This window comes from Bombina bombina, chromosome 4 (genome assembly GCF_027579735.1).
Source record: "Bombina bombina isolate aBomBom1 chromosome 4, aBomBom1.pri, whole genome shotgun sequence".
Taxonomy (NCBI): domain Eukaryota; kingdom Metazoa; phylum Chordata; class Amphibia; order Anura; family Bombinatoridae; genus Bombina; species Bombina bombina.
The window spans coordinates 240,973,893-240,999,611 of record NC_069502.1 but is presented as its reverse complement, the minus strand read 5'-3'; the positions used below and the strand labels follow the sequence as shown (position 1 = coordinate 240,999,611).

Sequence of the window (25,719 nt, the reverse complement as noted above, 5' to 3'; positions counted from 1 at the left end):
TCGGTGGGTGTATATCTATATCTGTGTGTATAAATATATATATATAAGTTGCTTTATTAAAATATTACATATAAAATATTAATAAAAATGTATATAAATTATAAATTATTAAAAATACTGTAAAATATTCAAAATAATCCATAGAATATATCCACATATTTTAAAGAATGTTTATTCATTTTTAATAATTTATAGTAATTTTTATATGTAATATTTCAATAACGTGCCATAAAAATCTTTATGTGTGCTAACTTAACCATGTTAAGATCTAAATTGAGAAATAAGATGCGCAAAACACATATTTTACATTCCTATGTTTTTCACATAGAACATAATGTATTTTTTATTATTAAATATATATTTCTATATATATTTGATACATAAATATATATGTACACACATAGACATATATATACTGTATATATATATATATATATATATATATATATACACATACATATTTAGACATGTATATGTATGTATCTCTATGTTAAAGCCCTTTGCATTCCTTTTTTTCTAACACTTGAGACCTTATATCTTTGAGCCGTTTATTATTACTGATTATTGCAATTTTTTAAAATATTTTTTTTATCAGACAGTGTTATGAGTGTAACTGTACCATGAAATGTATTTTTCATGTTTTGTGACACTTTTTATTCGAGCGTAACAGCTAACCAGAGCTCTAAGGTTACGATAACCCAACGCACTCGAGTGAATGAGTGCACTTTAAACTTGTAACATGCGCGCTACTTCAGACGTGTGCAAACACCCGCAATAAACCCTTTATCGTTCGCATGTAACAGTTTGCACTCCACTCGTTATCTGGCCCATCATTTTTGCAACTTAGAGGCTAATGATTTGCTTTACTATTGAGATAACTCAACAAATTAATGGTTTAAGTGTTTTTATTTTTTTTAGCAGAGAAGGAAACAATGGCACTACTTATAACTGAAAATTGTATTTATACGTTCCCCTTCTTATCAACTAAATATTAAATACATCTCTATGAGTTGAGTATGTGTAGTTATTTGTGTGATTGAGGGTAGGTGCTTGTACCTATTCATATATTTACAAGGAATCAGTGAAGAACTGATAAAGGGGTACAAATATAGCACTCAGGAACGTGAAAAAATGTATATAGAGTAAATTTCGGAATGAAAATAAAATATAACCTTTATTAAATCATGTTAAAATCAGGGTTAACATACACTTAAAAATTCAGATTGGTTATCTACCGTGTAGCCATAAGATGGTGGCTATAAAGACAACACGTCCAAATAAATATTCGTGTTGATTATAATATGGAGATGGCTAGCTATGATTACCTAGGAAGGTGATACTAAAAAATCTGCTGAGCTATTAGGCTTTCTCACCCATTATATGGGGACATGAAAATATTTAATCTAAAGTAGAAATAGATTTATGTTGTTATTTCTATTAGTTAAGTATATATAGATCACTGTGACCCCAGATATAGAGTATTACACATATGTTGGTAATTATGAGAATTATATACTATCCAATGAGTTGTTAGGTAGTAAAAAAATGTTTTTGATTCTCTGTTAGTCCAAACGGTTTATCTATTTACCTAATATGAATGAAGGGAGAATCTAGTCCTAAAGTCAGGAAAAGCCTGACTGATTACCTTCTTAGTACCCTAAATGGTCGACTAATATTTGGCTCAATACTTGTATAACAGTCAGTGGTCAGGAAAAGCCTGACGGATTACCTTGTTAGTACCGATGTGGTGGAGAATGGTATAATACCATCTAGTGGTCAGGAAAGACCTGACCTATTACCTTATTAGTACCCTTAATTATGAATAAGTAGTCTGACAAAAAAGACTGGATAATATATAATAGTCTTGTAGTGATTTGGGAAAAGCCCAAATGATTACCTATTTATTACCGTAAGTTATTTAAACTGTCACCATTAGAAATGATTCTTGCTATAATAGTCTTGTAGTGATTTGGGAAAAGCCCAAATGATTACCTATTTATTACCGTAAGTTATTTAAACTGTCACCATTAGAAATGATTCTTGCTATAATAACGTAGCTTTCATATAGCAAAGTTTCACCGTCTAGGTAGTTATAATTTCAAGTTAAACTAGCCATCTATATCATATGGTAGTAAACCAATTATTTTTTAAAAACAACAACAAGAGGGGAAGGGGGGATTGCCACTGACGCGTTTCGCCGTGGTGGCTGTATCAAAGGGCAGTCTCACTCTGTCCTCACGAGGTTTAAATACCCTTATCTGTGATTGGATTGGCTGTCAGTAAGGGGCTTGCTTTTTTGGGCATCATCTATTGGCTGTGCTGGTGGGTGTGTATTCATAGTGAGTTTTGATTGGTCTGTTTCGCCGTAATGATTTAACAAAATTCATGTGTTTAATATAATTTGTATTATAAATGTATTGTGCGAATTGCTTATATTTTGTATTTCACATAAGCATTTATGATTTTAACATACTTATTTTACTATTAAATATCGTTATTATTCTCCATTTGGAAATCTCATCGATTTGATTGGTTATAATGCTTGTCAATAACTTTTGCTTGTTGCGTCTTTATTGGTCTAACAAGTTGCCAATCATCCGTTCAGTAAAGACTTACATGTTCAGTCCGCTATTGGTTGTAAGCATTGTCATTCATCAGATACTGATTTTCCTGCGTCAATACGTCACTTGTAGCCCGGTTACTTAGTTTGGATATTACGCTATTGGCTTTCACAGATCGACTTCCATTGGCTATCGATCTTGTCAATCATGTGCTTGTATGTTTGCTCGTGAGCGATCTCTGTTTCTGATTGCTGTTATGACCAATGGTTCTAGAAACTGTCAATCAATGAGGATCATTCTCTTATTGGTTCCTCATGTTACCCTCCTTTTATTATGATAGTTGCGGAATTTGAATTGCAGTTTCTAAATATGGTTTAAAGTATTTGTTAAATGTTTAAATATTTGTGACGGCGATTTTTTCTAAAGGAAAACAGGCATCAATCTATACGTTTGCACGAAAGTAATATATATCATTATGATCTTCTTCATAATAAAATTATTTTATCTTAGGTTTTCGGACTTTTAATTAAACTTGAAAAGAACTTTTTATTCTAAGGTTTTGGACTTATAATTTGATGGTCTGAGTGTACTTTTATTGTTCAACATTATATCTTGATGTAATGTAATGTATTATTCCATTTATTAAATATAAATTAAATAAAAAGTGAATTAGTGACATAAAGATGATTTACTGAGTACATACAGATTAGTACTTATATTAATAAAGGTGAGGTGATAGACATTTAAAAGCAATGTGCTGCTTGTATGTGATAATGTGAAAATATGAACAATGTGTCCATCTTTCATAGATAACCAGTGATTCCATCACTGTAGTGCAGTGCAAATGTTTTTTTAATGTGAATATTTTAAAAAAAAGGAATTTAAAATATTAAATATGTCCTTGTTATTATAGGGAAGCGATTAATATTCGTGTCTGTGGAATCTATAATGATCTTATATTTCAAAATTGCAATAAAAGTGCAAGTTGATACATTGTGACACATGTGTGATATTTTGATTTTGAACTAGTGTAATGTTCTACAATAATAGTGATTTGTGAATGGTGATTGTAACTATATGATAGGGTTAGGGATTTTAACTGTAAACATTACGGAAGAAAAATAATATTCTAATTATAATTTATTATATGGAATCTTTACATATGATTCTTAAGATCAGATGTTATTCATATACACTCAGATGTCATGACCATCATTTAAAACATAACCCATGGGTATATTATTGTATACTGGGTTTCTATTCCCTATTTGTTATTAACATATGCCTGTATTGACTTATTGTTTTTGTATATGAAAATTATCATAAGATTCCAAAAATCATATTTAAATAATTGTATAAGTATATTAGATGTCATATATTTGTACATATAATAAAGAACATATTCCAGTGTGTTAGTTTGTTATTCATTTAGGTAAAAAGACATAATAGTTGTTGTTCTCGTTTAGTCCATGTGGATTTACAGAATTTAGCAAATAAATCCATTTGCATTCTGTTTGTAATAATGCATCCTCCAGATCTCCGCCTCTGATGCCCAATGATACTTTTTCTAAGCCAAAGAAAGACAAAACGTCAGTATTTGAACTATGTTTTATCAAAAAATGTTTAGCAATTTGTGTGATCTTTTTACCTTTCTTTAGATCAGATTCTGCATTTCTTATATTACACATGTGTTCCCCCACTCTCTTCTTGAGCGGGCGTGAGGTCATTCCAACGTAATTCAGCTTGCAGCTGCATTGTAATACATATATTACACCTGTAGTGTTACATGTGATATAATCTTTAATAATATGTGTCTTTCCGAATCTGTCCTGAATTTTATTGATTTGAAAGGTATTTGGACAATATGTACAATTCCGGCATGGATAGTTACCGGGGTATGTAATTTTCGTTTTCCTCTTGACAAAGTGACTTTGTACTAATCTGTCTTTTAAATTCCTGGATCTTCGGTAGCAAATCGAGATTCTATCCCCTATACTTTCATTTAAATCAGGATCATTTTTGAGGATGTGCCATGATTTTTGAATGATATGTGTTACATCCTTTATTTGAGAGTTAAAGGTTGTTATTAGTCGTGTTTGGTCATCTGTTCTCTTCGGCTTGGGGAACAAAAGATCTTGTCTTGGAGTATGAAGGGCTCTGTATTTAGCTTTTTTCAGGCTCCTATTACTATACCCTCTTGCTTTCAATCTCGTTTCCAATTCTTTTGCTCTTATTTTGAAGATAGATTCAGATGAGCAGTTTCTACGTATTCTGAGAAACTCTCCTGTTGGTAAGGATCTTAAGGTACTTCTTGTATGGGCACTGCTGTGATGTAGGATTGAATTGGTGGCGGTTTGTTTGCGAAAGAGGTCTGTTGTAATGTTACCATTTTCGTCTTTTATTATTTTTAGATCAAGAAAATTTACCTCGGATTGGCTACATTCATATGTTAACTTAACATTGATGTTATTATTGTTAAGTATCTCAAGGAATTTGTCTAGATCGGTTTTTGATCCTTCCCATATAAATAGGATATCGTCGATGTAGCGTATCCATAGGGGTATTTGCTCCATGTATGTAGCATTATTGTCAGAAAAGACGATTTCCTTCTCCCACCACCCCAAAAATAAATTGGCATACGTTGGTGCACATGCAGTGCCCATTGCAGTACCCCGTGTTTGTAAATAGTAACGGTCATTAAATACGAAAAAATTGTGATGTAATATAAATTTTAGTAGTTCCAAAATAAATGAATTGTGTTCATGAGATTCCGAGGAATCCAAGTCGAGAAAGTGTTTTACTGCATTAATACCAAAGTCATGTTTTATGCTTGTGTAGAGAGATTCCACGTCAGCAGTGATTAGCCATGTTCCTGTAGCTACCTGAATATCTGCTAGACGTTGAAGTACCTCTGTGGTATCTCTGACGTAAGAGGGTAGCTCTTCTACAAAGCATCTCAGTCTCTTATCAACATATGTGCTCGCTTTTTCTGTTAGGCATCCATTGCCAGAAACAATGGGACGACCTGGAGGGTTTGTAATATTTTTATGTATTTTAGGGATTAAATATAGTGTGGAGATTCTTGGGTTTTTGACTTGTAAAAATTTAAATTCTTTGTTGTTGATAATACAGTTGTTTTTTGCCATTTCGATTATGGTGTCATATTGTTTTTTGAAAGATGCAGATGGATTAAATATTAGTTTTTTGTAACAGTTTACATCATCAAGTTGTTTATTGGCCTCATTTAGGTATTGTTCCACCGGCCAAATAACAATATTCCCACCCTTATCAGAACCTTTTATCACTACATCATCCCAACTTTCAATTTCCCTGAGTGCTTGTTGTTCTAATAATGAGATATTGGTACCTGTATTACACACAGTCAGGGAATTAATTTCATTACAAACTATTTGATTGAAGGTTTGTATATTGTGGAATTGTGAAATGTTTGGTATGTACTGAGATTTGTTTTTAATTAGGTCACGCCATTTGTCATTAGTTTGTACAGCATCACTTTCTTGTAAAAGATCTTCTAAGTCTTTTAGGCTTTGTAATTCATCATTAGTCCACTCATTGTTTTCTGGGCTATTTCTCATATGATGTATCTTTTTTAGCATCAATTTCCTAACAAATAGTTGAATGTCTTTTGTTAGTAAGAATTTATCTAATTTATTGTTTGGACAGAAAGATAGCCCCTTTGTTAGAATAGATGAGTGATGTTCAGTTAGAATATGGTCAGAGAGATTGATTATATTTAATTGTTCAGTCTGATATGGGAGAATGGACTCACTGTTCTCTTTCTCTGTTTGGCACCCCGTGTTTCCCTTCTGTGATGTTCCTGGGGTTTTCTTTTGGCCCTTGTTTTTACCTCTCCCCCGCCTGGTGTGTCTGTCTCTGACCCTGAACTGGGACCTAAAAAACTAGAGTGTGCACGTGGTAGGATATTTGTAATTGGATTGGGAACAGGGGTTTCATTGTTATCTGAGGTTGTTCCATCTGTTTCTTCCTCTGTGTCTGATACATCAGTTTGTATAATATTATTAGATGTCTTATTTTTTATCAATCCTTTTTCTAAATTTGAAAATAAAGGTTATGTTTTAACAAACGTGAATCACACCAATCATTACAAGTACATCACAGCTTTAATATCTACTCTTATCACTGGTCTTTTGCCAACAAGCGCAATAGTTTCCAATTGATACATAGCACCACAGCCTATTAGTACTTATTTAGAACTGTAACAAAGTTTGAATGTATATAAGGCTAGGCTCGTAGAACATATTTTAGTAGTGCCATTGTTTTCATTTTAAAAAATGTGGTTGCTACTATCTGGCTGTCAAATCTAAGCAGCTTATAGACCTTTAATACCTGTCTGGAGAGTACTTTCATGTGGGCAACACTCCCACGGCAGTAAGCCTCAAGCAACAGACCAAACTGAACAGAAACGGCAGTTGTATGAATTTCAGACCTAAAACCAGAAAACAGGGCAATAATTAATTAAAATCAACATAAGTACATCAAATAATTTAAATGGGGCATTACAAAAATCAATCAGTGTTATCATGGATAAATTAAAGCATGAAATTAAAAATTACAATTTCTTGGTTCAAATAGAGCATGCGACTTTAATACACTTTCCAATCAAATGTATTACATTCTCTTGGTATCCTTTATTTAAAGGACCAGTAGTGCTGACATTAACTATAGGTTTAAACCATTGTCTAAACCTGACATTGCTACATTTGACAAGCTGATTGCTTGATCAGTGGAGGAGATTTATAACTGCAACTAACTGGCCACAGCAAAGGAAACAAGATAAACAATGCCCAAGAGGCTAAACAATGGGTGTGTCCCTGTGCTACATTTATTTTATATGCAGACTTTCTGCAATTCAGTGAACAATTGCTGATATATATACACACACAAACACATAAGCTGTGCATATATAGCCATGGGCACTTGATGTGCAGTTAAAGCACTCTCCCATATGGGCCTCATGACTAGTGTGGATCGTGCATGAGAATAAAATGTTTTTAATTTAAATCTGTCATTTTTTTAGTAATATATGCTCTGTTTGCAGTCAAAAAACATAATTTATGTAAGAAAAGATAAATTCATTTCTTTCATATTGGCAAGAGTCCATGAGCTAGTGATGTATGGGATATACAATCCTACCAGGAGGGGCAAAGTTTCCCAAACCTCAAAATGCCTATAAATACACCCCCACCACACCCACAATTCAGTTTAACGAATAGCCAAGTAGTGGGGTGGTAAAGAAAGGAGTAAAAAGCATCAACAAAGGAATATGGAAATAATTGTGCTTTATACAAAAAAATCATAACCACTATAAAAAAGGGTGGGCCTCATGGACTCTTGCCAATATGAAAGAAATGAATTTATCAGGTAAGATCTTATATAAATTATGTTTTCTTTCATGTAATTGGCAAGAGTCCATGAGCTAGTGATGTATGGGATAGCAATACCCAAGAAGTGGAACTCCACGCAAGAGTCACTAGAGAGGGAGGACAAAAAAAAAAAAACGGCAATTTCGCTGAAAAAAATAAATCCACAACCCAAATATAAGTTTATTCTCAAAAAATAAAAATAAAAACTTAAATCATAAGCAGAAGAATCAAACTGAAACAGCTGCCCGAAGAACTTTCCTACCAAAAACTGCTTCAGAAGAAGCAAACATATCAAAATGGTAGAATTTAGTAAATGTATGCAAAGAAGACCAAGTTGCTGCTTTGCAAATCTGATCAACTGTAGCTTCATTCATAAAAGCCCAAGAAGTGGAAACTGATCTAGTAGAATGAGTTGTAATTCTCTGAGGCGGGGCTTTACCCAACTCCAAATAAGCTTGATGTATCTAAAAACTTTAACCACAATGCCAAAGAAACGGCAGAAGCCTTCTGACCTTTCCTGGAACCAGAAAAGAAAATCTTCCTGAAATCTTTAGTGGCTTCAACATAATATTTCAGAGCTCTCACCACATCCAAAGAATGTAAAGATTTCTCCAAAGAATTCTTAGGATTAAGACACAAAGAAGGGACAACAATTACTCTATTAATGTTGTTAGAATTCACAACCTTAAGTAAAAATTTAAATGAAGTCTGCAAAACTGCCTTATCCTGATGAAAAATCAGAAAAGGAGATTCACAAGAGGTGGCCAAAAGGAACAACACTTTCCAGGAAAGTAGTTTAATGTCCAAAGAATGCATAGGCTCAAATGGAGGAGCCTGTAAAGCCTTCAAAACCAAATTAAGACTCCAAGGAGGAGAGATTGATTTAATGACAGACTGGATACGAACCAAAGCCTGTAGAAAACAATGAATATCAGAAGTTAAGCAATTTTCCTGTGGAATAAAACAGAAAGAGCTGAGATTTGTCCTTTCAAGGAACTTGCAGAAAAACCTTTATCCAAACCATCCTGAAGAAACTGTAAAATTCTAGGAATTCTAAAAGAATGCCAAGAGAATTTATGAGAACACCATGAAATGTAAGTCTTCCAAACTCGATAATAAATCTTTCTAGAAACAGATTTACGAGCCTGCAACATAGTATTAATCACTGAGTCAGAGAAACCTCTATGACTAAGCACTAAGCGTTCAATTTCCATACCTTCAAATTTAATGATTTGAGATCCTGATGGAAAAACGGACCTTGAAATAGAAGGTCTGGCCTTAATGGTAGTGGCCAAGGTTGGCAACTGGACATCCAAACAAGATCCGCATACCAAAACCTGTGAGGCCATGCTGAAAGCACCAGCAGCACACACGACTGCTCCATGATGATTTTGGAGATCACTCTTGGAAGAAGAACTAGAGACAGAAAAATATAAGCCGGTTGATAACACCAAGGAAGTGTCAACACATTCACTGCTTCCGCCTGAAGGTCCCTGGACCAGTACCTGGGAAGTTTTTTGTTTAGATGAGAAGCCATCAGATCTATTTCTGGAAGCCCCCACATCTGAACAATTTGAGAAAACACATCTGGATGGAGAGACCATTCTTCCGGATGTAAAGTCTGACGACTGAGATAATCCGCTTCCCAATTGTCTATACTTGGGATATGAACCACAAAAATTAGACAGGAGCTGGATTCCGCCCAAACAAGTATCCAAGATACTTATTTCATAGCTTGAGGACTGTGAGTCCCACTCTGATGATTGACATATGCCACAGTTGTGATATTGTCTGTCTAAAAACAAATGAACGGTTCTCTCTTCAACATAGGCCAAAACTGAAGAGCCCTGAGAATTGCACGGAGTTACAAAATATTGATTGGTAATCTTGCCTCTTGAGATTTCCAAACCCCTTGTGCTGTCAGAGATCCCCAAACAGCTCCCCAACCTGAAAGACTTGCATATTTTGTGACCACAGTCCAGGTTGGACGAACGAAAGAGGCCCCTAAAATTATACGATGGTGATCTAACCACCAAGTCAGAGAAAGTTGAACATTGGGATTTAAGGATATTAATTGTGATGTCCTTGTATAATCCCTGCACCATTGGTTCAGCATACAAAGCTGGAGAGGTCTCATATGAAAATGAGCAAAGGGGATCGCGTCCGATTCTGCAGTCAAGAGACCTAAAACTTCCATGCACATAGCTACTGAAGGGAATGACTGAAACTGAAGGTTTCGACAGGCTGCAACCAATTTCAAACGTCTCTTGTCTGTTAGAGACAAAGTCATGGACACTGAATCTATCTGGAAACTTAAAAAAGGTTACCTTTGTCTGAGTAATCAAATTTTTGTAAAATTGATCCTCCAACCATGTCTTTGAAGAAACAACACTAGTTGATTCACGTGAGATTCTGCAGAACGTAAAGACTGAGCGAGTACCAAGATATCGTCCAAACAAGGAAACACTGCAATACCCCGCTCTCTGATTACAGAGAGTAGGGCACCGAGAACCTTTGAAAAGATTCTTGGAGCTGTTGCTAGGCCAAAAGTAAGAGCAACAAATTGGTAATGCTTGTCTAGAAAAGAGAATCTCAGGAACTGATAGTTATCCGGGTGAATCTGAATATGATGATATGCATCCTGTAAGTCTATTGTGGACATATAATGCCCTTGCTGAAAAAAAGGCAGAATAGTCCTTATAGTCACCATCTTGAAAGTTGGTACTCTTACATATCGATTCAAAATCTTTAGATCCAAAACTGGTCTGAATTAATCTTTTTTCTTTGGGACAATGAATAGATTTGAATAAAACCCCAGGCCCTGTTCCTGAAACGGAACTAGCATGATTACCAGGTCTGAAACACACTTCAGGAAAGCCTGACATTTACTGGGTTCGCTGGAATGCGTGAGAGAAAAAATCTTCTCACAGGTGGTCTTACTCTGAATCTTATTCTGTACCCGTGAGAGACAATACTCTGAATCCAATGAGTTTGAACCGAATTGATCCAAACATCTTTGAAGAATTTTAATCTGCAGGCTACCAGCTGAGCTGGAATGAGGGCTGCACCTTCATGCGGACTTGGGGGCTGGCTTTGATCTCTTAAAAGGCTTGGATTTATTCCAATTTGAAGAAGCCTTCCAATTGGAAACAGATTCCTTTGGGGAAGGATTATATTTCTGTTCCTTATTATGTCAAAAAGAACAAAAACGGTTAGAAGCTTTAGATTTACCTTTAGGTTTTTTATCCTCAGGCAAAAAAAACTCTCTTCCCCCCAATGACAGTTGAAATTATTGAATACAACTGAGAACTAAATAATGTATTACATTGGAAAGAAAGAGAAAGCAATCTGGATTTAGAAGTCATATCAGCATTCCAAGATTTGAGCCACAAAGCTCTTCTAGCTAAAATAGCTAAAGACATATATCTAACATCAATTTTGATGATCAAAAATGGCATCACAAATTAAATTATTAGCATGTTGAATCAACTTAACAATGCTAGGCAAATCATGATCTGATTTTTGTTGCGTTAAAGTTTCCAACCAAAAAGTTGAAGCAGCTGCAACATCAGCCAAAGAAATTGCAGGCCTAAGAAGATGTCCTGAATATAAATAAGCCTTCCTTAGATAAGATTCAAGTTTTCTATCTAAAGGATCTTTAAAAGAAGTACTATCTTCCGTAGGAATAGTAGTACGTTTAGCAAGAGTAGAGATAGCCCCATCAACTTTGGGGATCTTTTCCCAAAACTCCAATCTAACTACTGGCAAAGGATACACTTTTTTAAACCTTGAAGAAGGAATAAAAGAAGTACCAGGTCTATTCCATTCTTTAGAAATCATATCAGAAATAGCATCAGGAACTGGAAAACCCTCTGGAATAACCACAGGAGGTTTATAAACTGAATTTAAACGTTTACTAGGTTTAATATCAAGAGGACTAGTTTCCTTCATATCCAATGTAATCAACACTTCTTTTAATAAAGAACAAATATACTCCATTTTAAATAAATAAGAGGATTTGTCAGTGTCAATATCTGAGGCAGGATCTTCTGAATCAGATAGATCCTCATCAGAGAAGGATAAATCAGTATGTTGCCGGTCATTTGAAATTTCATCAACTCTATGAGAAGTTTTAAAAGACCTTTTACATTTATTAGAAAGCGGGATGGCAGACAAAGCCTTCCGAATAAAATCAGAAATAAATTATTTTAAATTTACAGGTATATCTTGTGTATTAGATGCTGAGGGAACAGCAACAGGTAATGAACTACTACTGATGGATACATTTTCTGCATGTAAAAGTTTATCATGACAACTATTACAAACCACAGCTGGAGGTATAATCTTCACAAGTTTACAACAAATGCACTTAGCTTTGGTAGAACTGTTATCAGGCAGCTGGGATCCAACAGTGAATTCTGAGACAGGATCAGAATGAGACATCTTGCAAATGTAAGAGACAAAAACAACATATAAAGCAAAATTATCAATTTCCTTATATGGCAGTTTCAGGAATGGGAAAAATGCAAACAGCATAGCCCTCTGACATAGAAAAAGGCAAGAGGCAAATAAAAATGGGGTTTTAAATAATGAAAGTATTTGGCGCAAAGTATGACGCACAACAAACAAAAAAAATATTTTTTGGCGCCAAAAACGTCCGAAAACGACACACTTGCGTCATAGATGACGGAACCTTGTGAAGGACTCGGCATCAACTAAGAAGCCGGAAATTATGAATCTGCATCAACTAACGTAACTTTGCGCAAAATAATCTTTGGCATTTTGCGCCCTCGCGAGCCTAATTCTGCCCGCAAATTAAAAAGACAGTCAATTTGAAAAAGAGACTATACTCCAGGTAAGAAATACATTTTCATAAAAAAGCATTTCCCAGATATGAAACTGACAGTCTGCGAAAAGGAAAAATACTGAAAACCTGAATCATGACAAATATAAGTACAATACATATATTTCGAACTTTATATAAATACATAAAGTGCCAAACCATAGCTGAGAGTGTCTTAAGTAATGAAAACATACTTACCAAAAGACACCCATCCACATATAGCAGGTAGCCAAACCAGTACAGAAACGGTTATCAGTAGAGGTAATGGAATATGAGAGTATATCGTCGATCTGAAAAGGGAGGTAGGAGATGAATCTCTACGACCGATAACAGAGAACCTATGAAATAGATCCCTGTGAGGAAAACCATTGCATTCAATAGGTGATACTCCCTTCACATCCCTCTGACATTCACTGTACATTGAGAGGAATCGGGCTTAAAAAATGCTGAGAAGCGCATATCAACGTAGAAATCTTAGCACAAACTTACTTCACCACCTCCATAGGAGGCAAAGTTTGTAAAACTGAACACAATAATAAAATTAAAAACTTCTATGTACTGAGGATACCTGCACACATCAAACAAGAATTGCACTCTGGAAGCAATCCGTAAGAGAACCCAAAAGATAAAACAAATAATATATGCGGCGCTAAAAAAAGCTAGGTATAAAAAAATCTTAGAATTATAATTAATCTATTAATAAGATAATATGTTATTACCTAAAATAATATAGATGACACCTAATAAGAACGGTAAAATTCTAGGTATAAAAAATCATTGAATCATAATTAATCTAGGTAAGGATAATAAACTAATAAGAACTGTAGAAATCAGTATAAAATATTTAATTACACATAAATATACACAAAAATAAATGACATTCACAGAACCACCGGTGGTTTAAAATTGCTGTAAAAATTATTATAAACTTGCTTAAGCGTGAGGTCAAGGGTAATTCCACTGAAAGTTCCACTCCAAATGGTTAATTGTATTGAAATGTCTTTTAGCCAAAACAGTGATTATAGATGATGAAAAAGTAGTATAATACTTGAATAGTTAAGTTGTCATAAAGCCAAATAGACCCGTTTGTTTCCACTGTTACCAAACAGTCCCATATATCCAGTCAAGCTCGACTAATATCACTGAACAGAAAGTATGTTAGAAAGTACCTTAAAGCTGCAGGACTTTACCTCCGGGCAGACTCTCTTCTTATTCAGAGTCTCAACCGGGAACGTGAATCACTTTATTTGTGATGTCCGGGTCCCTTTTCGCAGCTGTTTCTTTTCCTTTCTCCTTCGTCGGCAAGCGTTTGGCGTGTGACGGTAATCGCAACCGTCACGTGGTTGAAGTCCTCCAATCAGTGAGGGGATTCCCCACTGTCAGTTCTAGTGCGGGAGATTTCAAATCCAATACTCTCAGAGCGCTCTGGTAGTCAATAGTAGAAACTCACAGTTGCATCTACGAGTTTCAGCCGTACACCGGCCTTTTTCAAGATGTTAGATCCGGAGTGAACACTGCTCTTATATAGCATTCACAATTTCCAGTTTGTACTTTTTGATCATATCTAATTGGCTAGTTTCTGTTCACCATTTAACCAACACATACATAAAAAATGGTTATTTGTAGAAACAATGGCCTAGATTTGGAGCTTGGTGGTAGCCGTGAAAACCAGCGTTAGAGGCTCGTAACGCTGGTTTAAGGCTACCTCCGGTATTTGGAGTCACTCAAAAAAGGGTCTAACGCTCACTTTTCAGCCGCGACTTTTCCATACCGCAGATCCCCTTACGTCAATTGCGTATCCTATCTTTTCAATGGGTTTTTTCTAACTCCGGTATTTAGAGTCTTGGCTGAAGTGAGCGTTAGAACTCTAACGACAAAACTCCAGCCGCAGAAAAAAGTCAGTAGTTAAGAGCTTTCTGGGCTAACGCCGGTTCATAAAGCTCTTAACTACTGTACTCTAAAGTACACTAACACCCATAAACTACCTATGTACCCCTAAACCGAGGTCCCCCCACATCGCCGCCACTCGATTACATTTTTTTAACCCATAATCTGCCGACCGCCACCTACGTTATACTTATGTACCCCTAATCTGCTGCCCCTAACACCGCCGACCCCTGTATTATATTTATTAACCCCTAACCTGCCCCCCACAACGTCGCTGCCAGCTACCTACAATAATTAACCCCTAATCTGCCGACCGCAAAGCGCCGCTACTTAAGTTATCCTTATGTACCCCTAATCTGCTGCCCCTAACACCACCGACCCCTATATTATATTTATTAACCCCTAATCTGCCCCCCTCAACGTCGCCTCCACCTGCCTACACTTATTAACCCCTAATCTGCTGAGCGGACCGCACCGCTACTATAATAAAGTTATTAACCCCTAATCCGCCTCACTAACCCTATAATAAATAGTATTAACCCCTAATCTGCCCTCCCTAACATCGCCGACACCTAACTTCAATTATTAACCCCTAATCTGCCGACCGGAGCTCACCGCTATTCTAATAAATGTATTAACCCCTAAAGCTAAGTCTAACCCTAACACTAACACCCCCCCTAACTTAAATATAATTTAAATCTAACGAAATTAATTAACTCTTATTAAATAAATTATTCCTATTTAAAGCTAAATACTTACCTGTAAAATAAATCCTAATATAGCTACAATATAAATTATAATTATATTATAGCTATTTTAGGATTAATATTTATTTTACAGGTAACTTTGTATTTATTTTAACCAGGTACAATAGCTATTAAATAGTTAAGAACTATTTAATAGCTAAAATAGTTAAAATAATTACAAAATTACCTGTAAAATAAATCCTAACCTAAGTTACAATTAAACCTAACACTATACTATCATAAATTAATTAAATAAAATACCTACAATTACCTACAATTAAACCTAACACTACACTATCAATACATTAATTAAATACAATTGCTACAAATAACTACAATTACATAAACTAACTAAAGTACAAAAAATAAAAAAGAACTAAGTTACAAAAAATAAAAAAATATTTACAAACATAAGAAAAATATTACAACAATTTTAAACTAATTACACCTACTCTAAGCCCCCTAATAAAATAACAAAGACCCCCAAAATAAAAAATGCCCTACCCTATTATAAATTACTAAAGTTCAAAGCTCTTTTACCTTACCAGCCCTGAACATACCCCTAATCTAACCCAAACCCCCCTCAAATAAACCTAACACTAAGCCCCTGAAGATCATCCTACCTTGTCTTCACCTCACCGGGTATCACCGATCGGTCCTGGCTCCAAAATCTTCATCCAAACCAAGCGGGGGCTGGCGATCCATCATCCGGTGGCTGAAGAGGTCCAGAAGAGGCTCCAAAGTCTGATCAGCCAATCAGAATCAAGTTCAATCCGATTGGCTGATCCAATCAGCCAATCAGATTGAGCTTGCATTCTATTGGCTGTTGCGATCAGCCAATAGAATGCGAGCTCAATCTGATTGGCTGATTGGATCAGCCAATCGGATTGATCTTGATTCTGATTGGCTGATTCCATCAGCCAATCAGAATATTCCTACCTTAATTCCGATTGGCTGATAGAATCCTATCAGCCAATCGGAATTCGAGGGACGCCATCTTGGATGACGTCCCTTAAAGGAACCGTCATTCTTCAGTTGGACGTCGCCGGATGAAGATGGGTCCGCGGTGGAGGTCTTCAGGATGGAGCCGGTCCTCATCGGATGAAGATAGAAGATGCCGCTTGGAAGATGATGGTTGCCGGTCCGGATCTACTCTTCTTCCCGGATAGGATGAAGACTTTGGAGCCTCTTCTGGATCTCTTCAGCCACCGGATGATGGATCGCCAGCCCCCGCTTGGGTTGGATGAAGATTTTGGAGCCAGGACCGATCGGTGATACCCGGTGAGGTGAAGACAAGGTAGGATGATCTTCAGGGGCTTAGTGTTAGGTTTATTTAAGGGGGGTTTGGGTTAGATTAGGGGTATGTGGGTGGTGGGTTGTAATGTTGGGGGGGGGGGGTATTGTATGTTTTTTTTTCCAGGCAAAAGAGCTGAATTCTTTGGGGCATGCCCCGCAAAGGGCCCTGTTCAGGGCTGGTAAGGTAAAAGAGCTTTGAACTTTTTAAATTTAGAATAGGGTAGGGCATTTTTTTTATTTTGGGGGTCTTTGTTATTTTATTAGGGGGCTTAGAGTAGGTGTAATTGGTTTAAAATTGTTTTAATATTTTTCTAATGTTTGTAAATATTTTTTTATTTTTTGTACTTTAGTTAGTTTATTTAATTGTAGTTATTTGTAGGTATTGTATTTAATTAATGTATTGATAGTGTAGTGTTAGGTTTAATTGTAGATAATTGTAGGTATTTTATTTAATTTATTTATTGATAGTGTAGTGTTAGGTTTAATTGTAACTTAGGTTAGGATTTATTTTACAGGTAATTTTGTAATTATTTTAACTATTTTAGCTATTAAATAGTTCTTAACTATTTAATAGCTATTGTACCTGATTAAAATAAATACAAAGTTACCTGTAAAATAAATATAAATCCTAAAATAGCTATAATATAATTATAATTTATATTGTAGCTATATTAGGGTTTATTTTACAGGTAAGTATTTAGCTTTAAATAGGAATAATTTATTTAATAAGAGTTAATTTATTTCGTTAGATGTAAATTATATTTAACTTAGGGGGGTGTTAGTGTTAGGGTTAGACTTAGCTTATTTTTTACACGCAAAAGAGATGAATACTTTGGGGCATGCCCCGCAAAAGGCCCTTTTAAGGGCTGGTAAGGTAATAGAGCTGTTAACTTTAGTAATTTAGAATAGGGTAGGGCATTTTTTATTTTGGGGGGCTTTGTTATTTTATTAGGGGGCTTAGAGTAGGTGTAATTAGTTTAAAATTGTTGTAATATTTTCCTTATGTTTGTAAATATTTTTTTATTTTTTGTAACTTAGTTCTTTTTTATTTTTTGTACTTTAGTTAGTTTATTTCATTGTAGTTATTTGTAGATATTGTATTTAATTAATGTATTGATAGTGTAGTGTTAGGTTTAATTGTAGGTAATTGTAGATATTTTATTTAATTAATTTAATGATAGTGTAGTGTTAGGTTTAATTGTAACTTAGGTTAGGATTTATTTTACAGGTAATTTTGTTATTATTTTAACTAGGTAACTATTAAATAGTTATAAACTATTTAATAGCTATTGTACCTGGTTAAAATAATTACAAAGTTGCCTGTAAAATAAATATAAATCCTAAAATAGCTATAATATAATTATAATTTATAGTGTAGCTATATTAGGATTTATTTTACAGGTAAGTATTTAGCTTTAAATAGGAATAATTTATTTAATAAGAGATAATTAATTTCGTTAGATGTAAATTATATTTAACTTAGGGGGGTGTTAGTGTTAGGTTTAGACTTAGCTTTAGGGGTTAATACATTTATTAGAATAGCGGTGAGCTCCAGTGGGCAGATTAGGGGTTAATAATTGAAGTTAGGTGTCGGCGATGTTAGGGAGGGCAGTTTAGGGGTTAATACTATTTATTATAGGGTTAGTGAGGCGGATTAGGGGTTAATAACTTTATTATAGTAGCGCTCAGGTCCGGTCGGCAGATTAGGGGTTAATAAGTGTAGGCAGGTGGAGGCGACGTTGTGGGGGGCAGATTAGGGGTTAATAAATATAATATAGGTGTCAGCGGTGTTAGGGGCAGCAGATTAGGGGTACATAGGGATAATGTAAGTAGCGGCGGTTTACGGAGCGGCAGATTAGGGGTTAATAATAATATGCAGGGGTCAGCGATAGCGTGGGCGGCAGATTAGGGGTTAATAAGTGTAAGGTTAGGGGTGTTTAGACTCGGGGTACATGTTAGAGTGTTAGGTGCAGACGTAGGAAGCGTTTCCCCATAGGAAACAATGGGGCTGCGTTAGGAGCTGAACGCTGCTTTTTTGCAGGTGTTAGGTTTTTTTTCAGCTCAAACAGCCCCATTGTTTCCTATGGGGGAATCGTGCACGAGCACGTTTTTGAGGCTGGCCGCGTCCGTAAGCAACTCTGGTATCGAGAGTTGAAGTTGCGTTAAATATGCTATACGCTCCTTTTTTGGAGCCTAACGCAGCCTTTATGTGGACTCTCAATACCAGAGTTATTTTTATGGTGCGGCCAGAAAAAAGCCAGCGTTAGCTACGCGGGTCCTTACCAACAAAACTCTAAATCTAGCCGAATGTGTCCTTATTAGATGCCTAATAATTGGTTTTTTAGTAGAAAACTTATAAAATATATATGATAATAATACTACTAATTAATAGAAACACTGGAGATAATATCTAAAATTATTCTTAAGCTGAAAAAATAAAAAATATATATAATACTCTGGGAATAGTTAGTAAATACACTTCTGTAATTATAGACAAGATTTCCATAAAACAGCAAATACTCAATTCATAATTCTAAATTGAAAGATATACCTATATGATAAAAATAATACATTTTAAATTTTATATAACCTGATATCCGCATAATAATAGGTTTAAAATTAATCCAAAATTGTTAGAAACAAGCATATATTAAAAGCATGGAGACATCAAATTAATGTTAAACTCCATTGAATTTGATCCGATAAAGCAATTTACAATCCAACTATCAATATTTAAAGAACTTTTTATAAAAAACAGATCCCTGCTTATACAAAAAAATGTATACATATGTAAAACTTGATACCAACAATGGAATAAGCTTAATGTATTCTAAAATTAATGTGAAGACATATATAAAAGATACAAAAAACAAATTAATTTCAATTCCATTAAGGTTGGATCAAGTTAAAAAAAAGTTTTAAATCATACTGTCTAAAAACTTAATAAAATATTTTAAAAAACATAATTTATGTAAGAACTTACCTGATAAATTCATTTCTTTCATATTAGCAAGAGTCCATGAGCTAGTGACGTATGGGATATACATTCCTACCAGGAGGGGCAAAGTTTCCCAAACCTCAAAATGCCTATAAATACACCCCTCACCACACCCACAATTCAGTTTAACGAATAGCCAAGAAGTGGGGTGATAAAAAAGTGCAAAAGCATATAAAATAAGGAATTGGAATAATTGTGCTTTATACAAAAATCATAACCACCACAAAAAAGGGCGGGCCTCATGGACTCTTGCTAATATGAAAGAAATGAATTTATCAGGTAAGTTCTTACATAAATTATGTTTTCTTTCATGTAATTAGCAAGAGTCCATGAGCTAGTGACGTATGGGATAATGATTACCCAAGATGTGGATCTTTCCATACAAGAGTCACTAGAGAGGGAGGGATAAAATAAAGACAGCCAATTCCTGCTGAAAATAATCCACACCCAAAATAAAGTTTAATGAAAAACATAAGCAGAAGATTCAAACTGAAACCGCTGCCTGAAGTACTTTTCTACCAAAAACTGCTTCAGAAGAAGAAAATACATCAAAATGGTAGAATTTAGTAAAAGTATGCAAAGAGGACCAAGTTGCTGCTTTGCAAATCTGATCAATCGAAGCTTCATTCCTAAACGCCCAGGAAGTAGAAACTGACCTAGTAGAATGAGCTGTAATCCTCTGAGGCGGAGTTTTACCCGACTCAACATAGGCAAGATGAATTAAAGATTTCAACCAAGATGCCAAAGAAATGGCAGAAGCTTTCTGGCCTTTTCTAGAACCGGAAAAGATAACAAATAGACTAGAAGTCTTACGGAAAGACTTAGTAGCTTCAACATAATATTTCAAAGCTCTAACAACATCCAAAGAATGCAACGATTTCTCCTTAGAATTCTTAGGATTAGGACATAATGAAGGAACCACAATTTCTCTACTAATGTTGTTGGAATTCACAACTTTAGGTAAAAAATCAAAAGAAGTTCGCAACACCGCCTTATCCTGATGAAAAATCAGAAAAGGAGACTCACAGGAAAGAGCAGATAATTCAGAAACTCTTCTGGCAGAAGAGATTGCCAAAAGGAACAAAACTTTCCAAGAAAGTAATTTAATGTCCAATGAATGCATAGGTTCAAACGGAGGAGCTTGAAGAGCCCCCAGAACCAAATTCAAACTCCAAGGAGGAGAAATTGACTTAATGACAGGTTTTATATGAACCAAAGCTTGTACAAAACAATGAATATCAGGAAGAATAGCAATCTTTCTGTGAAAAAGAACAGAAAGAGCAGAGATTTGACCTTTCAAGGAACTTGCGGACAAACCCTTATCTAAACCATCCTGAAGAAACTGTAAAATTCTCGGTATTCTAAAAGAATGCCAAGAAAAATGATGAGAAAGACACCAAGAAATATAAGTCTTCCAGACTCTATAATATATCTCTCTAGATACAGATTTACGCGCCTGTAACATAGTATTAATCACAGAGTCAGAGAAACCTCTTTGACCAAGAATCAAGCGTTCAATCTCCATACCTTTAAATTTAAGGATTTCAGATCCTGATGGAAAAAAGGACCTTGCGACAGAAGGTCTGGTCTTAACGGAAGATTCCACGGTTGGCAAGAGGCCATCCGGACCAGATCCGCATACCAAAACCTGTGAGGCCATGCCGGAGCTACCAGCAGAACAAACGAGCATTCCTTCAGAATCTTGGAGATTACTCTTGGAAGAAGAACTAGAGGCGGAAAGATATAGGCAGGATGATACTTCCAAGGAAGTGATAATGCATCCACTGCCTCCGCCTGAGGATCCCGGGATCTGGACAGATACCTGGGAAGTTTCTTGTTTAGATGAGACGCCATCAGATCTATTTCTGGAAGTTCCCATATTTGAACAATCTGAAGAAATACCTCTGGGTGAAGAGACCATTCGCCCGGATGCAACGTTTGGTGACTGAGATAATCCGCTTCCCAATTGTCTATACCTGGGATATGAACCGCAGAGATTAGACAGGAGCTGGATTCCGCCCAAACCAAAATTAGAGATACTTCTTTCATAGCCAGAGGACTGTGAGTCCCTCCTTGATGATTGATGTATGCCACAGTTGTGACATTGTCTGTCTGAAAACAAATGAACGATTCTCTCTTCAGAAGAGGCCAAAACTGAAGAGCTCTGAAAATTGCACGAAGTTCCAAAATATTGATCGGTAATCTCACCTCCTGAGATTCCCAAACTCCTTGTGCCGTCAGAGATCCCCACACAGCTCCCCAACCCGTGAGACTTGCATCTGTTGAAATTACAGTCCAGGTCGGAAGCACAAAAGAAGCCCCCTGAATTAAACGATGGAGATCTGTCCACCACGTTAGAGAGTGTTGTACAATAGGTTTTAAAGATATTATTTGAGATATCTTTGTGTAATCCTTGCATCATTGATTCAGCATACAGAGCTGAAGAGGTCGCATGTGAAAACGAGCAAAGGGGATCGCGTCCGATGCAGCAGTCATAAGACCTAGAATTTCCATGCATAAGGCTACCGAAGGGAATGATTGTGACTGAAGGTTTCGACAAGCTGAAATCAATTTTAGACGTCTCTTGTCTGTTAAAGACAGAGTCATGGACACTGAATCTATCTGGAAACCCAGAAAGGTCACCCTTGTCTGAGGAATCAATGAACTTTTTGGTAAATTGATCCTCCAACCATGATCTTGAAGAAACAACATAAGTCGATTCGTATGAGATTCTGCTAAATGTAAAGACTGAGCAAGTACCAAGATATCGTCCAAATAAGGAAATACCACAATACCCTGTTCTCTGATTACAGACAGAAGGGCACCGAGAACCTTTGTAAAAATTCTTGGAGCTGTAGCTAGGCCAAACGGCAGAGCCACAAACTGGTAATGCTTGTCCAGAAAAGAGAATCTCAGGAACTGATAATGATCTGGATGAATCGGAATATGCAGATATGCATCCTGTAAATCTATTGTGGACATATAATGCCCTTGATGAACAAAAGGCAAGATAGTCCTTACAGTTACCATTTTGAACGTAGGTATCCTTACATAACGATTCAATATTTTTAGATCCAGAACTGGTCTGAAGGAATTCTCCTTCTTTGGTACAATGAAGAGATTTGAATAAAACCCCATCCCCTGTTCCGGAACTGGAACTGGCATAATTACTCCAGCCAACTCTAGATCTGAAACACAATTCAGAAATGCTTGAGCTTTCACTGGATTTACTGGGACACGGGAAAGAAAAAATCTCTTTGCAGGAGGTCTCATCTTGAAACCAATTCTGTACCCTTCTGAAACAATGTTCTGAATCCAAAGATTGTGAACAGAATTGAACCAAATTTCTTTGAAAAAACGTAACCTGCCCCCTACCAGCTGAGCTGGAATGAGGGCCGCACCTTCATGTGGACTTAAAAGCAGGCTTTGCCTTTCTAGCAGGCTTGGATTTATTCCAGACTGGAGATGGTTTCCAAACTGAAACTGCTCCTGAGGATGAAGGATCAGGCTTTTGTTCTTTGTTGAAACGAAAGGAACGAAAACGATTATTAGCCCTGTTTTTACCCTTAGATTTTTTATCCTGTGGTAAAAAAGTTCCTTTCCCACCAGTAACAGTTGAGATAATAGAATCCAACTGAGAACCAAATAATTTGTTACCCTGGAAAGAAATGGAAAGTAGAGTTGATTTTGAAGCCATATCAGCATTCCAAGTCTTAAGCCATAAAGCTCTTCTAGCTAAAATAGCTAGAGACATAAACCTGACATCAACTCTAATAATATCAAAAATGGCATCACAGATAAAATTATTAGCAAGGGTAGAAATAGCCCCATCAACTCTAGGGATTTTGTCCCAAAATTCTAATCTGTCAGACGGCACAGGATATAATTGCTTAAAACGTTTAGAAGGAGTAAATGAATTACCCAATTTATCCCATTCTTTGGAAATTACTTCAGAAATAGCATTAGGAACAGGAAAAACTTCTGGAATAACCACAGGAGATTTAAATACCTTATCTAAACGTTTAGAATTAGTATCAAGAGGACCAGAATCCTCTATTTCTAAAGCAATTAGTACTTCTTTAAGTAAAGAACGAATAAATTCCATTTTAAATAAATATGAAGATTTATCAGCATCAATCTCTGAGACAGAATCCTCTGAACCAGAAGAATCATCAGAATCAGAATGATGATGTTCATTTAAAAATTCATCTGTAGGGATGAATTTTTATGCATTATCCCAAATATGAAACTGACTGTCTGAAAATAAGGAAAGTTGAACATTCTGAGTCAAGGCAAATAAATGTTTGAATACATATATTTAGAACTTTATAAACAAAGTGCCCAACCATAGCTTAGAGTGTCACAGAAAATAAGATTTACTTACCCCAGGACACTCATCTACATGTTTGTAGAAAGCCAAACCAGTACTGAAACGAGAATCAGCAGAGGTAATGGTATATAAATAAGAGTATATCGTCGATCTGAAAAGGGAGGTAAGAGATGAATCTCTACGACCGATAACAGAGAACCTATGAAATAGACCCCGTAGAAGGAGATCACTGCATTCAAATAGGCAATACTCTCCTCACATCCCTCTGACATTCACTGCACGCTGAGAGGAAAACCGGGCTCCAACTTGCTGTGGAGCGCATATCAACGTAGAATCTAGCACAAACTTACTTCACCACCTCCATAGGAGGCAAAGTTTGTAAAACTGAATTGTGGGTGTGGTGAGGGGTGTATTTATAGGCATTTTGAGGTTTGGGAAACTTTGCCCCTCCTGGTAGGAATGTATATCCCATACGTCACTAGCTCATGGACTCTTGCTAATTACATGAAAGAAATATATATATAAGTTTTAAAATATTTTTTATGTTTACTAGAAGGAGAAATAACAGACATAGCCTTCTTGATGGATTCAGAAACAAAATCTCTTATGTTATCAGGAACATTCTGCACCTTAGATGTTGAAGGAACTGCAACAGGCAATGGTACTTTACTAAAGGAAATATTATCTGCATTAACAAGTTTGTCATGACAATTAATACAAACAACAGCCGGAGGAATAGCTACCAAAAGTTTACAGCAGATACACTTAGCTTTGGTAGGTCCAGCACTAGACAGCGATTTTCCTGAAGTATCTTCTGACTCAGATGCAACGTGAGACATCTTGCAATATGTAAGAGAAAAAACAACATATAAAGCAAAATTGATCAAATTCCTTAAATGACAGTTTCAGGAATGGGAAAAAATGCCAAAGAACAAGCTTCTAGCAACCAGAAGCAATGAAAAATGAGACTTAAATAATGTGGAGACAAAAGCGACGCCCATATTTTTTTAGCGCCAAATAAGACGCCCACATTATTTGGCGCCTAAATGCTTTTGGCGCCAAAAATGACGCCACTTCCGGAACGCCGACATTTTTGGCGCAAAATAACGTCAAAAAATGACGCAACTTCCGGCGACACGTATGACGCCGGAAACGGAAAAGATTTTTTGCGCCAAAAAAGTCTGCGCCAAGAATGACGCAATAAAATGAAGCATTTTCAGCCCCCGCGAGCCTAACAGCCCACAGGGAAAAAAGAGTCAAATTTTTGAAGGTAAGAAAAAATGATTAATTCAAATGCATTATCCCAAATATGAAACTGACTGTCTGAAAATAAGGAATGTTGAACATTCTGAGTCAAGGCAAATAAATGTTTGAATACATATATTTAGAACTTTATAAACAAAGTGCCCAACCATAGCTTAGAGTGTCACAGAAAATAAGATTTACTTACCCCAGGACACTCATCTACATGTTTGTAGAAAGCCAAACCAGTACTGAAACGAGAATCAGCAGAGGTAATGGTATATAAATAAGAGTATATCGTCGATCTGAAAAGGGAGGTAAGAGATGAATCTCTACGACCGATAACAGAGAACCTATGAAATAGACCCCGTAGAAGGAGATCACTGCATTCAAATAGGCAATACTCTCCTC

General features: G+C 35.8%; 1 protein-coding gene across 2 annotated transcripts in view; it reads right to left on the bottom strand.

Moving 5' to 3' along the window:
• Positions 1-25,719, bottom strand: part of PIK3CB (phosphatidylinositol-4,5-bisphosphate 3-kinase catalytic subunit beta) — an 869,120-nt gene that overhangs the window by 66,760 nt on the left and 776,641 nt on the right. For both annotated transcript variants that reach the window (XM_053709855.1, XM_053709854.1), the window contains one exon: positions 6,930-7,029. In XM_053709855.1, the coding sequence (XP_053565830.1) occupies positions 6,930-7,029 (100 nt within the window). The remainder of the gene's footprint in view (positions 1-6,929; positions 7,030-25,719) is intronic.